The sequence below is a fragment of the Erythrolamprus reginae genome, chromosome 8 (genome assembly GCF_031021105.1).
Source record: "Erythrolamprus reginae isolate rEryReg1 chromosome 8, rEryReg1.hap1, whole genome shotgun sequence".
NCBI classification, from domain to species: Eukaryota; Metazoa; Chordata; class Lepidosauria; order Squamata; family Dipsadidae; genus Erythrolamprus; species Erythrolamprus reginae.
The window spans coordinates 21,306,186-21,322,579 of NC_091957.1; the positions used below are offsets into that span (position 1 = coordinate 21,306,186).

General features: G+C 41.3%; 2 protein-coding genes across 6 annotated transcripts in view; both read right to left on the reverse strand.

Annotated features, from left to right (window-relative positions):
- Nucleotides 1-4,099, reverse strand: part of LOC139171230 (tyrosine-protein phosphatase non-receptor type 11-like) — a 45,435-nt gene extending 41,336 nt beyond the window's left edge. For all 5 annotated transcript variants that reach the window (XM_070759222.1, XM_070759224.1, XM_070759223.1 and 2 more), the window contains exon 1: nucleotides 3,823-4,099. In XM_070759222.1, coding sequence (XP_070615323.1) covers nucleotides 3,823-3,836 — 14 coding nt within the window. In that variant the 5' untranslated portion in view covers nucleotides 3,837-4,099. The remainder of the gene's footprint in view (nucleotides 1-3,822) is intronic.
- Nucleotides 4,100-15,030: 10,931 nt separating this feature from the next.
- AGRN (agrin) overlaps nucleotides 15,031-16,394 on the reverse strand; it is a 286,746-nt gene continuing 285,382 nt past the window's right edge. Inside the window, exon 36 of the mRNA XM_070759241.1 lies at nucleotides 15,031-15,591. Coding sequence (XP_070615342.1) covers nucleotides 15,434-15,591 — 158 coding nt within the window. The 3' untranslated portion in view covers nucleotides 15,031-15,433. The remainder of the gene's footprint in view (nucleotides 15,592-16,394) is intronic.

Below are 16,394 nucleotides of genomic sequence, written 5' to 3' on the forward strand. Positions count from 1 at the left end.
TATTTTGGTGGTGGGGTTTGAATGCTATCCGGTGATGGGTGCACAAATCACTAAGCACTGTGTTATATGTAGTGTGCATGTTGTTACTATTATAAAAATTAATTATATAAAATAATAAAAATTATAAAAATTACATAAAATAAAAAATATTATCTGCTACCTGTCAATAACTACTTCAGTTTCAACCACAACAATACACAGGCGAAAAATATATAGAAACATAGAAGATTGACGGCAGAAAAAGACCTCCTGGTCCATCTAGTCTGCCCTTATACTATTTCCTGTATTTTATCTTAGGATGGATCTATGTTTACCCCAGCCATGTTGAAATTCAGTTCCTGTGGATTGACCAACCACGTCTGCTGGAAGTTTGTTCCAAGCATCTACTCCTCTTTTAGTCAAATAATATTTTCTCACGTTGCTTCTGATCTTTCCCCCAACTAACCTCAGATTGTGCCCCCTTGTTCTTATGTTCACTTTCCTATTAAAAACACTTCCCTCCTGAACCTTTGGCTGGCAATTTGGTTATGGTTGAATAGTAGAGTTGCAGGTTGTAGCAGAGGAGAAGGGATCATTTTAGATTAAAATAAAAAAAAAGAGGGAATTCCACAAGTCAGCCATTTCCTGATTTTGGGGGCTGGAGGTCAGCAGCAGGGTTTCTGAACTTCCTTTCAGGAAGCTCTGAAGGCAAGCTGATTCCGTTCGGAGCTGGGGATCAGTTACGGTATTTCTTTGGGAAAATAACAGAACAACAGAAGTTGGAAGGGACCTTAGAGGTCCTCTAGCCCAACCCCCAGGAAGCTCTATGGCATTTTTAGACAAATAGTGATCCAGTCTTTTACTTTAAAATAAATCCTCCAGTGATGCAGAATCCACAAGTTCTGGTTCCCCTACATTGTTCTTACTGTCAGGAAATTTCTCCTTAATTCTAGGTTTTTCTCCTCGCTTTGTTCAGTTTTTACCCATTGCTTCTTCTCCTGCCCTCAGTCTAAGTACTATTGCTATAAAATATAGTTACATATTTTTGCTGATAAGTGAAAAGGAAAGGAGTCTAGTATAGATCTATTTCGACCTTACATACATACATACATACATACATACATACATACATATATTTCATTATCAGCAAAAATATTATACAGTATATATATATGTGTGTGTGTGTTTGTGTGCGTGTGTGTGTTCGTATATTTTCAAACCCAAATATGCCAAGACGTATATATATATATGTATAGACATACATATATATATGTACATGTATATATACATATACAGAGAGAGAGAGAAAAAGCAATTGTCCTAAAAATGCGAGTTCCAGGTACTGTATATTTATAAATGGGGATTTTAGTACTCTGATGAAGTTAGTAGAGGGCTAACAAAAGCTAAGTAATTTTAGTAGTTTTAAATAAATTTAAAATGTTCCTCGTTCCTCAATGGCTGTTGCCTCTACAGATATTTATATACATATACATATATCTATATACATACACACACACACACATGTGTACATATACATACATATACATACACACAGACACACACACACCCCCCTATAAGAGAGCTGGCTCGCCTAAAAAGAAACCAGGAGCATTAAAAATAGAGCATTAAAATAAGAAATTGCTGCCCAGTGACAGCAAAAATTGACAGGGTCCTTGACAGCCATCTCAGGCTGAGCTGCGGCTTTTGCAAGAAGTATCCATGCTGGTCCCTGAACCACATTTTGTAAGGCATGTTGGCTAGTTTTTTCCCTTGCCAAAAGCCTTGAAAAAGAAAGCCCGTTTTGCCTCAGGGTTTTTTATAGTGGAGATGCAGGCTGGGATGATGGGTTTGCATGGTCCAAAGAGGGACAAGAACTAGTTTTCCAGGCACTGTCAAGCCCACTGAAGCAAGGATTCACAGATGAAAGGATTTCGAGGGAGGGAAGTTCATTTTGGGAGAAGGGGCACAGGTCAAGCAGGGATGATGTAAGCCTGGCTGCAGGGAAGGGAAGGAAGAGGGAAAGGAAATAGAGAAGGAGGAAGAGAAAAGAGAGAGGAGAGGAGGAAGAGAAAGGGGAAAGAAAAGGGGGAAGAGTGAGAGAGGAAGGAAAGAAAGAAAGGGAGAAAAAGGAGAGGGAGGGGAGAGGGAAGAAAGGGAAAGGAAAGGAGGAAGAGAAAGAAAGACTGAAAGGAAAGGAAGATGAAGAAAGGAAAGCAGCAACAGGGAGAAAGGAAGAAAGGAAAGACTGTAAAGAAAAGGAAGAGGAAGAAAGGAAAGGAGAAATTGGAAGAAAAGAAAGACAGAAGAGGAAGGAAGAAGAGGAAGAAAGGAGAAACAGGAAGAAAGGAAAGACAAAAAGGAAAGGAATAGAGAAAAAGAACAAAAAACAGACGGACGGAGAGAAGGAAAGGGGAACAGAAAAGGAAGGGAAGAAAACAGAGAAGAAAAGAGAGGGCTTTTGGCAGAGCCTGCCCTAACTCCTTAGCAAGAGGGAAGAAAAAGCTTCCTTCAGGCGGGCATCTGGCCCAGAGGCCGAAGTGATCTTAGAAATCCCGGCGGATTTAAATCTTTCAAGAGAGGGAAGAAGGACGAGGCTCTCAAAGGCCTCCAGCCTTTCAAAGAGGAGGAGGAGGAGGAAAAAGTGGTGCAGGAAACGGGGCCGCTGAACTGATATTTACATTAGAAACCAGGGCAGAAAGGAAAGGAAACACACGTACAGGATGCGATGGAAAAGATACCCAAGAAGCTGCAGCCGGCTTCCACGGAAGCCAAAAGTTCCTTTTTTCATTAAAAAAAAAATATTATAAAGTTCAAAGATTTACCAAAGAGCCCCAGAAGAGGGTTTCCCTCCCCCGCTTGCTGCCTCCCACCCGAATAAACTCTACAAAGGTGAGTTCTATAAATGGAACTTCCACCATCAGCAGCAGTCTACCTCTCTGGGTGGTGACATGATATTTTGACTTATTTATTATTTCCTAAACTATTTCCAAGCAGGAAACCCCACACTACCTTCAGACAAATCGTTATCTAAGAAAATGTTGGGTAACTATGCGTCTGAAGTGGTGTAGGGTTTCCTGCCTAAGCAGAGGGTTGGACTAGAAGACCTCCAAGTTCCCTTCCAACTCTGTTGTTGTGGTTTTGTTGTTGTTGTTATTATTACTTGCCATCGCTCTCAAATAGGGGGCTTTAGATCCAAACTTTGGGAGGAGGGCAGTCAAAATAGATCTATACTAAGCTCCCATCCTTTTCACTTATCAGCAAAAATACGTAAATACAGAGAGAGAGAGACATACCTATCTGTCTGTCTGTCCATCCGTCCGTTTATCTATATCTTATCTTATCTATCTAATCTATCTATCATCTATCTATCTATCTATCTATCTATCTATCTATCTATCTATCTATCTATCTATCTATCTATCATCTATCTATCTATCTATCTATCTATCATCTCTCCTATCTGTCTGTCTGTCTATATCTATCTATCTATCTATCTATCTATCTATCTATCTATCTATCTATCTATCTATCTATCTATCTCTAATCTCTCTATCTATCATCTCTCTTATCTGTCTGTCTGTGTGTCTATATCTATCTACCTACCTACTTACCTATCTATCCATCTCTATAAATATATAAAACTTAACCTAAGATTTCTGAATCCATCCTTTGGCTCTTTTTAACCCGCCTGACTCTAAGCCAGATCTAGGCACAGACAGAACCTAGAGTACTCCAACGGTTGGCTCTTTTTAAAAGGAACCTCCAGCACCAGGAGCAGTCTACCTCCCTCCCAGCAGCTGCCTTTCCCACCCACCGGGCAGAGTCGATCGGAGGGGTCCTTACCTGCGGGAAATCATTGCAGCGGCTTCTGGTGGGGGTTCAAACGGCTTTCTGGTTCACCGGCCCCAGGCGGAGAAACACGCGTCTCCCCCGCTTCGGCAGTCCCGGACTGGCTGGCTGAGCAGCTGGGAAGCCGAAGGGAGCGGCCGCCCCAGAGAGCCGCCTAGCCCCAGGCCGCGCCCCCTCCTCTGCCATATACGGCCAAGCCTACCGCCCCGTTCTCACGACGCCCGAGCCCCGCATTGGCCAAGACACGCCTCTCCCTCCCGCCGGCCGCTTCGGAAAACCCTCGTGTCAGCCGAGGGGGAAAAGACTCTTCTGGCCCGGTGACGTCATACCGAAGGGAATCCCCGCTCCGCCAATCAATGGCGCCCGGCAACAGGCGCCGCCTTAGCAGCGGCGGCGCGCCTTTTAAAGAGACAGCGCTGGCTTTAGAAATAATATAAAATATAAAATAATATAAAATATAAATTAATATAAAATATAAAACATGAAATATAAAATAACCAAATAAAATAAAGTAAAATAAATAATAATTAAATAAAATAAATAATTAAATAAAATAATCAAGTAAAATAAAATAACATAATAAAATAAAATAATCAAGTAAAATCAAATAACATAATTTTTTTAAAAATAAAATAAAATAACGAAATAAAATAAAATAATAATATAATATAATAAAATAACATAATAAAATAATAATATAATAAAATGACATAATAAAATTTATTTATTTATTTGTTAGATTTCTAGGCCGTCCAACTTCTTCTGGACAAATAAAATAAATAAATAAAATAAAATGACATAATAAAATAAATAATAATATAATAAAATAAATAATAAAATAATAAAATAACATAATAAAATTTATTTATTTGTTAGATTTCTAGGCTGCCCCGCTTCTTCCAGACTAATAAAATAAAATAAAATAACATAATCAAATAATGAAATAAATAAAAAAATAACATAAAGTAAAATTAAATAACATAATAAAATAATAAAATAAATAAAAAATAAAATAACATAACATAATGAAATAACATAATGAAATAAAAATACAATCTAATAAATAAATAAATAAATAAATAACTTATTTATTTAATTTATTTATTCAATTTGTATGCCACCCAACTCCTTAGGAATTCTGGGTAGCTCACAGCCAAAAAAATAAAAGATACTGTGTAATATTAAAACCTCTAACAGGGCAATTTAAAATCAATTTAAAACCAACCGTTAAAAACTATGCATGCCATTTATGGCCAGATCCCAATGGTACACTATCAAATCAATGGCCCCGGGCCTGCCAAATAAAATAAATAAAATAATACTGTACAATAATACAATATAATAATAAAATAATAAAATAGAATAAAGGGATAGCGCTGGCAAGCTTTCGGGTTAGGGAGAACGCTTTGTCAAAAATCACCTCAAGCTGGATGGACTTCAGTTCCCAGAATTCCCCAGGCAGCCTTGCGGGCTGCGGAATTCTGGGAGTTGAAGTCCACACATCTTTAAAACATTATTTTGATTTGAGAAACACTGATTTAAAACACTAGTTTCACGACGACTGTATTCATGACTAGGATCATGATGTATCCTTTATATTTTTGTTTTGTTTTGACATAAGAGTTTATTCCATTTCATTTGAAAACAATATTAATACTTATATTTAGTAAACAAACAGTTTGTTTACTGTTTGTTTCCCTTATATTTTTGATGTGCACTGAGAGCTTAGGCACCAAAGAAAAAATTGCATCTGTGTCCAATCACACTTGAACAACAAATAATTATATTTTATCCTCTCCTTGCCTAATTTAACTCTGCATAAACAAAGATAAGACACCATTTACCCGATTCAGGCCTGCTCCCAGGGACCCCCACAGTCTGTTGCAGTATATTTGGCCCCTCTTGGCTACTGCCCTGTCAGGCCCATCCTTTCTGAGGAAAACCTCGAAGCGTCACTCTCACCTCCTTCCCTTCTAAGCAGGGAATTCATTGTAATTCAGGAAAAGGGCCGACTTTATTTCATTCCAGCTGATAGCCCCTGATCTGAACAGGCACAACCCTTCCTGGAAATTCAAGATGTTTTTTTTCAGTTGGGGGGGAACCTGATTTGTTCCCTCAGGTGGAGGTTCTTGCTTACTTCTGCTACCAGCCGGCGTTTCGGACAAGATTTAGTAATTATTGTTAGTCGCCCTCAGTCCTATTGGAGTGGGCGACACACACACATATATAAATATATATTTTTATTTATTTATTTATTAGATTTGTATGCCGCTCCTCTCCGTAGACTCGGGGCAGCTCACAACAATAACAAAGACAATTTAAGAACAAATCTAATAATTTAAAAAACACTAAAAACCCCATTATTAAAAGCAAGCATACACACAAACATACCATGTATAAACTGTACAGGCCCGGGGAAGATGTCTCAGTTCCCCCATGCCTGACGGCAGAGGTGGGTCTTAAGAACTTTACGAAAGGCAAGGCGGGTGGGGGCAGTTCTGATCTCTGGGGGGAGCTGGTTCCAGAGGGTCGGGGCCGCCACAGAGAAGGCTCTTCTCCTGGGTCTCGCCAAACGACATTGTTTAGTCGACGGGACCCAGAGAAGGCCAACTCTGTGGGACCTAACCAATTGCTGGGATTCATATATATAATTAATTAATTAATATTTATATATTTATATATAAATTTTTATATATATATATATATATATATATATATATATATATATATATATATATAAAAATTTATATATAAATATATAAATATAAATTAATTAATTTGGTTTAAGCGCATGCGCAGGAAGCAAATCTCGTGAGATGCATGGGTGTGTGAGATTTCAGCGATATTTTTGCTTTTTTGGGACGCAAATAACCCAGTAAAAATTGCCGAAATCTCGCATGCCCTCGCGGCCTCTCCCAGAATTTTGCTTCCTGTACATGTGCAGAAACCAAATCTCACTCTGATGCGCCCGCCTGCCCACTGATCACTCGGAGCTGCGCACACAGCTCCGTTTTTGCTACCGGAACACCATTCTCTCCCCCTCCCTGTCCAGTTAGGAACCGAATACTGTGTTTCCTCATAACCTCGGATTGCCCAACTCCCATGATTAATTCCTATGTATTCAATTCCTTCCTAGGATCCTAACTTGGTCTGTCCATGCTGGAAATTGTCTTTGAGTCAAGATTTTTTTAAAAAAATTATGTCCTGCAGCGATTTTTCTCCATTTTGCTCCCCTTGTCTTTCTAACCAATCCTTTTACTGCATGGGTGCAAAGCGCCGGTTCTAACCTATTGGAATTCTCACTTGTATTTCCTGCAAAGAATATTTTATTTTATTTATTTATTTAGTTTGTCAAGTACGTATTGGTAGTATACAAAGATAAAACAGTGTTTATACACATGATACTAGTAAGACATTAGGACAGGGGGCGGAAAACACGCTGGTACAGCCCCTTACTGATCTCTTAGAAATCGGGTGAGGTCAACAGTGGATAGTCTAAGGGTAAAGTATTATGGGTTAGGTGATAATACTATAGAGACAGGTAGTGAGTTCCATGCATCAACTACTCAGTTGCTAAAGTCGTATTTCTCGCAGTCGAGTTTGGAGCGGTTTACTTTAGGTTTGTATCTGCTGTGTGCTTGTGTGTTGTTGCGGTTGAAGCTGAAGTAGCCATTGACAGGAAGGACATTGTCGCAGATGATTTTATGGGCTATGCTTAAATCGTGTCTAAGCCTTTAAAAAAATAGTCAGTTTTTTTTTAAAAAAATAAATAACGAGAGGCCTGCTTGGGGAAGTGGAAAATTAACGTTTCTAGCTCAGCCTGAATCGGTCGCTAAGTTTGGGGTGGGTGGGTATGCGTGGAAAATCCCCACCTGTGAAATTTGGAAGGGATTTCCAAAGGACTTTATGGAGCTATATTAAGGCGAGCGTGGGACTATAGGGGAACCCCAGAAAGGGAGGCAGTTGGTGAGCTCAGAAGGCAATTTGGCAGCTGTGCGCACATCAGGATGCCTCGTTTCTGACCAGGCCACAAAATTAGAAACATAGAAGATTGACGGCAGAAAGAGACCTCATGGTCCATCTGGTCTGCCCTTATACTATTTCCTGTACTTTATCTTAGGATGGATCTATGTTTATCCCAGGCATGTTTAAATTCGGTTACTGTGGATTTACCAACCACGTCTGCTGGATGTTTGTTCCAAGCATCTACTACTCTTTTAGTCAAATAATATTTTCCCACGTTGCTTCTGATCTTTCTCCCAACTAACCTCAGATTGTGGCCCCTTGTTCTAGGGTTCACTTTCCTGTTAAAAACACTTCCCTCCTGAACCTTATTTAACCCTTTAACGTATTTAAATGCTTTTATCCTGTCTCCCTTTTCCCTTCTGTCCTATACAGATTGAATTCATTAAGTCTTTCCTGATCAGTTTTATGCTTAAGACCTTCCACCATTTTTGTAGCCCAACTTTGGACCCGTTCAATTTGATCAATATCCTTTTGTAGGTGAGGTCTCCAGAACTGAACACAGTACAGTGGCACCTCTACCTAAGAACGCCTTTACTTAACAACTTTTCTAGATAAGAACTGGGTGTTCAAGATTTTTTTTTTTGCCTCTTCTTAAGAACCATTTTCCAAATTTCATAGGAAATTTGAGAACGGCACGAAAGCCTGGCCAGTTTCTTGCCATTCCCCCTTTAATCCCACCCATCTTGGGTATTTCTGGGCTGCCTGAGGAGCCTTTCGGTGTATGGGAGGTGCGTGCTCCTCCTCACTTCCTCAGAGTCCCTATTTTTTTAAAAAGCCTTAAAGTTTTGGATGTTTTTGATTCCCCTCACCTCACCTTCTTCCTTTGGCAACGACTGTCCTCCTCCTCCTCTTCTTCCTCCTCCTCCTCCCACCCAAATTCCGAGCTTTTATTTCTTTCCTAATGGGTTTGCACGCATTATTTGTTTTTACATTGATTCCTATGGGTAAAATTGCTTCTACTTACAAACTTTTCTACTTAAGAACCTGGTCACGGAACAAATTAAGTTCTTAAGTAGAGGTACCACTGTATTCCAAATGTGGTCACACCAGTGCTCTATAAAGCGGGATCACAATCTCCCTCTTCCTGCTTGTTCTACCTCTTGCTATGCAGCCAGGCATTCTACTTGCTTTCCCTACCGCCTGACCACACTGTTCATTTTGAGACTGTCAGAAATCACTACCCCTAAATCTCTTCTGAAATTTTTGCTAACACAGAACTGCCAATACAATACTCAGATTGAGGATTCCTTTTCCCCAAGTGCATTATTTTACATTTGGAAACATTCAACTGCAGTTTCCATTGCTTTGACCACTTATCTAGTAACTTCTACACAGAGACCAATCCCAGGGAACCCTTTTGGCCCAAACTGAGCCTCCTTTGTTTCTCCAAACTGCTTCTCCCCCCTTAAAAGAGAGAGAGAATAAAATAGCTCCTTTCTCTTATCTCCTTCTGAATTTTTGCAACTGAGTCACACGGTCTGAGTCAATCACCCAGGGCTACCCCTAATAGAAATTGATCAGAGAAAAGAATCTTACTGAATTGCCGTCTTGGTCCTTTATATTACGAGTCTATCCAACAGGCTATTTTGAACCCTTGGAGGCAACTCAACGGCTTGCATTGGGCGCTTAATGAACAGAAACTCATCTAGGGAGACAATGGCGGCCTCCTCTAAACGCTGGTCCTATTTAAGTGATTCCCATGAACTTTGAAGGCAGAAACAAACAATCTTATCAGAAACAAACTCAGGAACTGTGACTCATACAGAGATGCAACCCTCAAAGGTGTGACATCTTCATTGAAACATAGAAGATTGATGGCAGAAAAAGACCTCGTGGTCCATCTGGTCTGCCCTTATACTATTTCCTGTACTTTATCTTAGGATGGATCTATGTTTATCCCAGGCATGTTTAAATTCGGTTACCGTGGATTTACCAACCATGTCTGCTGGAAGTTTGTTCCAAGCATCTTCTACTCTTTCAGTCAAATATTTTCTCACCTTGCTTCTGATCTTTCCCCCAACTAACCTCAGATTGTAGCCCCTTGTTCTTGTGTTCACTTTCCTATTAAAAACACTTCCCTCCTGAACCTTATTTAACCCTTTAACGTATTTAAATGTTTCGATCGTGTCCCCCCCTTTCCCTTCTATCCTCCACACTATACAGACTGACTTCATGCAGTCTTTCCTGATCAGTTTTATGCTTAAGACCCTCCACCATTTTTCTAGCCCGTCTTTGGACCCGTTCAATTTGATCAATCTCTTTTTGTAGGTGAGGTCTCCAGAACTGGACACAGTATATTCCAAATAGGGTCTCACTAGCGCTTTATACAGCGGGATCGCAATCTCCCTCTTCCTGCTTCTTATATCTCTACCTATCTCACTTGACAAGTCCAATTTTGCTGGCCGGAGAGTGCTCCCAGCTGTTTTGCAAACCTTCCCCTTTCCGTCTCATGTTGCTGCTTCGTTTAATCACCTTATATAAAACTTTAGGCCAGAATTTTTTTCTTTTCCTCATCCCTCCCCATCGCCTCTTCCTTTCGTGCTGTGCTTTTCTAACATCGCCAATTCAGACTCGGTATCCATTTGCCCCACTTCTGCAAAGAGCTTTGGATTAGAAGTTCTTTAGAAAGGGGGAAATTTGCCTCGTGTTTTTTCCTCCGAGGAAACTTTTGTGCCGAACAGAGCAAAAAAAAACCCCAAACAAACCCCAGAAATGGGCCATTTTACAATCTCCTGTTGCCAATTCTTTTACTTTTGCCCTGGCACGAACCAGATGTTTTCATCTTCTGATGCTAGCTGGGCCAGCTGCTGCCCGCCGCTTCCCCACCCTGCTTTGCGTCATGGATCACAAAAAACAGCGCTGGGTGTTACAAGCTGGTAGTACAAGGCGCTCTTTGTTAGCGGAAACCATTTCTCCCTCCACACACACACACACAAAACATGCCACTAGTGGGATTTGATCTTAGATCTTATCCCCTTGGTTTAGCAGATAAGGAAACGTCAGAACAAGTCCACTTAATTTGGAAGAGTCCTGTTGTGACTCGCGGAAGCTTCCTGCAATATCCAGGATTAATGACTTATCTTTCATTTATTTATGTATGTATGTATGTATTTATTCATTCATTCTTTTTTTTTAATGCCACCCTTCTCATTAGATTCAAGGCGGCTTACAACATGTTAGCACTAGCACTTTTTAACCGAGCCAGCCTATTGCCCCCACAATCCAGGTCATTTGACCCAGCTCGGAAGGATGGAAGGCTGAGTCAACCTGGAGCTGGCGATGAGATTTGAACCGCTGACCTGCAGATCTAGCAGTCAGCTTAAGTGGTCTGCAGTACTGCACTCTACCTGCTGTGCCACCTTGGCTTTTTATGGACTAACGCCAGCGGTCAATGCTGGTTCCCCCCACCCCAAGAAAAGGCCGATTTAAGATTTATTTGTGTGTGAATACTACTAAGCCAATTTATTAGTAGGTTGAAGATAGGTTTGAACCAGTATTAGGTTCCTACCTGGAAGGGGGACATGGCATTCCAGTAGCGAAAATGGATCTGCGTGCACAGCTCTGGGTGATTGGTGGGCGGGCGCACAGGCCCGAACAAGGTTTTGCTTCTGCACATGCTCTCATTGCCCATTTGCAAAGCTGATGTCAAAAAAAATCTCCTGACTACGTACAGGAAGACACAAAGTTTGCCTAATGACACCAGAGATTCTTGAGAAATCCTATTTTAGCACGTTTTCTACATCGTGGTCACCAAACCTGGATGCAGTATCCCAAGTGTGGCCTTACTAAGGCCGTATAAAGTGGTGCCAACACTTCACGTGATCTTGATTTTGTTAGATAGCACCCAGTGTTCAAGTCTGTCAAGATCCTTCTGTATCTTGAGCCTATTTCCCAGTGTTGGCTATTCCTCCTAGCTTGGTATCATCTGCAAATTTGATGAGTTCCCTGTCTATCCCTTTGTCCAAGTCATTGATGAAGATGTTGAAGAGTACTGGGCCTAAAACAGAGCCCTGGGATACCCCACTGCATACTTCCCTCCATGTAGATGCTTTTCCACTGAGGACTACAGGCTGAATGCAGTTGGTTGGCCAGCTGCGAATCCATCTGGTGTCGATGCTATCTAACCCACATTTTTCTATTTTATCAAAGAAGTAAATTATGGTCTACTTTATCAAATGCCTTACAGATTACTCATTTAGAGGAGTTGCAAAGGGCATTTTAGCCAGCTTCCAAAGAGCCCTGCAGGGGGGAGGGGGCAGAGATTCTGTACTGCATTTAAGACTCATCCTAAAAGTTTCTTTTGCTGGAAATCTCCTGCAGGTGTTGTTAAAAAGCCCCCCTTCCTCCCCATAACACCTGAAAGTTGGTTTGGGAGTATGTTTTGCTTTGAAAGAAACATGAAAATGCTTGGTTTTCCTCTTTTTATTTTTCGGGACGTTTATTTTTGTTTGAAACACATGGCTGCCCTGTTGTCTTCTGTTTAATCCCCTAGCACCACAGAAATGTCGAAATGCAATCAAATTGGTAAAAAGGGCTCCCCGATAATCGGAGTCCAATCCTGGGGAGTAATGATCGGCTGAGGGTAACCAGCTTAGTTCCTTCACATTTAGGGAGATGATCCTTTCCTAGCATTCCCAGGTCTTGGGAACCAAGTTAGCATGGAGCCCAGGACACAAAATAAGGCCACGTTCAGAAATACAGCCGCCGTGTTCTCGCACTGATATTATTCTCTTCCAAGTACACCAAGAAAAACATTCCAAATCCAGTCTTTAAAATCCCAGCTGAAGGCATGTGTGTACTTGGGACCAGGAGTGGGCAGGGAACACCAATTGAGACCCTGGCATTCAGATTCATTGCCAAAACTGGACTGGACTCAACTCCATCGCCATCAGGTGGAAAGGGAAATGCACAACCTGATCCAAAGCTGTTCAGCCCCTTTGGAGACTTAGTGGTGGGAGAATTGGATTTTTACAGCCATTTTCAAAGAATTGCGATAGCAACAGCCTTTATAGGTCTCATACACCGTTTTACAGTGCTTTTACAGCCCTCTCTTAAACAGTTTATGGAGTCAACCCTATTGCCCCCCCCAACAGTCTGGGTCCTCCTTTTACCCTCTTCGGAAAGACGGAAGGCTGAGTCAACCATGAGCCTAGTGAGAGTTGAACTGCCAAATTGCATTCAGCTGGCAGTCAGCAGAAGTAACCTGCAGTACCGCACTCTAAACACTGCACCACCACAGCTCATAAAAATATAGGATAAAATGTTGACTGGGGAATTCTGGGCATTGAAGTCTATTCATCTTACAGAAGAAGTGTTGGAAGGGACTCCAGAGGTCTTCTAGTCCAACCCTCTACACAAGCAAGAGATTCTACACTATTCTGGACAATTGGCTGTCCCATCTGCTCTTAAAAAAATCCTCCCGTGATGCAACACCCACAACTTTTGAAGGCAAGATTAACAGGAAATGTCTCCTTAGTTCTACATTGGGCAAGTTTGCAAAATTAAAACAGGCCCATACAGCAATCCAAAGCGTTTCTATTTTCAGCACCTTTAACGATAATTCTTGGGAATGTTTGGGGTTTGGTTTTTTGAGGGAAGAGAAAGTCGAAAGACCGCAGGGAATAAATTCAAACTGCATACACAAGTATCCTTCCTGGCCTTAATAAGTCACCCAAGCTACAAGCTTCTCTCTGTTGGTGGTTTCCACTAAGAACAAACCGAGCTGGATTAAAAAAATATAAAGTGAGAAAGACGGTCTCACATTATATTTCTCTCTTCAGGTTCCCTCTCCTGCAACCAAGGATGCGAGGAACAGCGGTCGTATTAACCAAACAAACACAAGACATTTCCACTCCAAATCCACCCCCTCCATACTAGGTGCTCTTCCATCCATCCAACCTGACCATCAAATCCAGGGACAGTGACGGATGGATGGAGTGGAGGGAAATTGCTTTCTGTGAATTTTACACCGCTCGCCGCGACTCCCCAAGAAAGTCCCGTTCCAAATTTCTTGCCAAGGACATCCTCAAAATTGAGTGTGTCTCCAAAGGGTTTGGAATGTAGGAGTGTGTGTGTGTATGTGTGTGTTTGTGACAAAGTCACTGGATTCTGGCTGTACATATCACACCATAGAAATATATCTGTATATATTTATAGATAAGATAGATAGGCGTGTATTTCTTCTTTTTTCTCTCTTCTCCCTGAAAAAGTCATGAGAAACAAACTGGAGGGTAAAATTGGGGATGTGCGTGCGTTATGTATACTGGGTGTAAAACTGGGAACTCGAGTTTTAGGCCTGGCCGGCACCTCTGGGGGCTGGTGTGAGTTATATTTTTAAACCTCTGAAATGTTTATCTTCCATAAAAGACCAGTCATCCAGGCACCTAAGAGAACCTTGCCTGGATTGATAACCATGGTTACTGCTTTAAATGTCTTCAAAATTATCTTGGAGGTATTGGGTAGATTATCATGAACTTAGGAAGCATCAAAGATCTGGTGTCCAGGCTACAGACAAAAGTTCCCTGCTGAGCCCATCACTAATTATTGTTGGGAATGATGAATTCTGGATCGGAAAGGGAAGCTCGTTGCCTTGAAGGTTTAAGGAATGATGTTTTAAAACCAGGGTGAAACTCTCCCCAAATTCCTTTGCCTACCTCTCCAAGACCATGATATGACCATTCCTTTCTCTCCTGCATTTGTCTCTAGGCAAAGCCATTTTCTCACCACTCCTACCGAGAGCTAAAAGTGGCTTCTGTCGAAAAAAAGGACAAAGGATAGTGTGTGTTTGTGGTGTGTATATAGACACGCACACTTATGTACAAGACACACATACCGGTCAGTTTGGGTGAGTATGAAAAGATCATAGGGAGCCCAGTTAAGATTGAAGGACCAGTGGGATGTATTTTGGGGGGTGAAGAGAGTCCAGTTTTTGGACATCTGCAGTGAGTCCCTGTTGTCTTGTTTGGGGTGTGTGGGGGAAACCCTGCCACCCCAATTCCTGAGTTTGTAGGGTAGTTGTAGTTCCTGTTCGGAGATGCCGCAGCTTGGACAACCCTTCTGTTTATACGGTTTTCGGCTTTCCCCTTAAGTGTCGGTGTTGGCCAAAACAAATAATAAACCTGATTAAATAATAATAATAATAATAATAATAATAATAATAATAATAATAATAATGACTTCAAGTATGAGTGACATTTACAGTGGACGGTGAACCTCCCCTTCACCCCCGGAAGCAAAATGGGGGAAACTTTGTTCCTTGGTCACATTCCAAAGCTTTGCCGGGTTTGAAAAAAAAACGGGAGGCCTTTTTTTGGCTCCTCGGGAGTCCGATGGGCGAGATAATGTCGCAACCAAACAAGTAACCCAAAAGAATGTTCTTCTCCAACCGAATCCTCTCGCGAGCCTTCTTCTTCCTCCTCCTCCTCCTCCTCGTCTCCCTGCTATTCCCCCCTCTTCCTGTCCCTCCCGCCCCCCAAAAATATAAAAAAGCAAGAGGTTTTACAAAAATAGAAAATAATTACAGCAATAGCCAGGTGGAGGGGAAGAGAGGAGAGGGAGAGAGAGGCAGTTTTTTTTTTCTTCATTTGGCTGCGCAGTATAATATGGTGGGGTTGTTTAAAGCATCCTCGACCAGGTGCAGTTCTTGGCGATCCACCGCCACGTCTCGTATGCAGCCCACGAAGCCGGTGAGGAACGATTTGGGGAGTCTGTGGGCCAGGCTGTGCTTCTCCAATCCACCTGCAAGAGAGGATGGAGAGGAAAGGTCAATGTAGAAACATAGAAGATTGATGGCAGAAAATGACCTCGTGGTCCATCTAGTCTGCCCTTACGCACTATTTCCTGTATTTTATCTTAGGATGGATGCGCCCAAAGGAAAGTCTCATGCGAGGACACTCATGTGCACAACATTTTGCCAATTTTTGGAACGCCAAACATCGCAAAATCTCATTACTTCTCCATGTTGACTCCATGTTTATTTCATTTATTTTATTTTAATTGGATTTGTATACCGCCCCTCTCTGAGGACTCGGGGTGGCTCACAGCATATATAAGACCTAACAATACAATAGATCCAATTAATACCAATTAATAGCTAGAGGTATAACAAGCAGGAAGAGGGAGATTATGATCCCTCTATATAGAATGCTGGTGAGACCACATTTGGAATACTGTGTTCAGTTCTGGAGACCTCACCTACAAAAAGATATTGACAAAATTGAACGGGTCCAAAGACGGGCTACAAGAATGGTGGAAGGTCTTAAGCATAAAACGTATCAGGAAAGACTTAATGAACTCAATCTGTATAGTCTGGAGGACAGAAGGAAAAGGGGGGACATGATCGAAACATTTAAATATATTAAAGGGTTAAATAAGGTCCAGGAGGGAAGTGTTTTTAATAGGAAAGTGAACACAAGAACAAGGGGACACAATCTGAAGTTAGTTGGGGGAAAGATCAAAAGCAACATGAGAAAATATTATTTTACTGAAAGAGTAGTAGATCCTTGGAACAAACTTCCAGCAGACGTGGTAGATAAATCCAC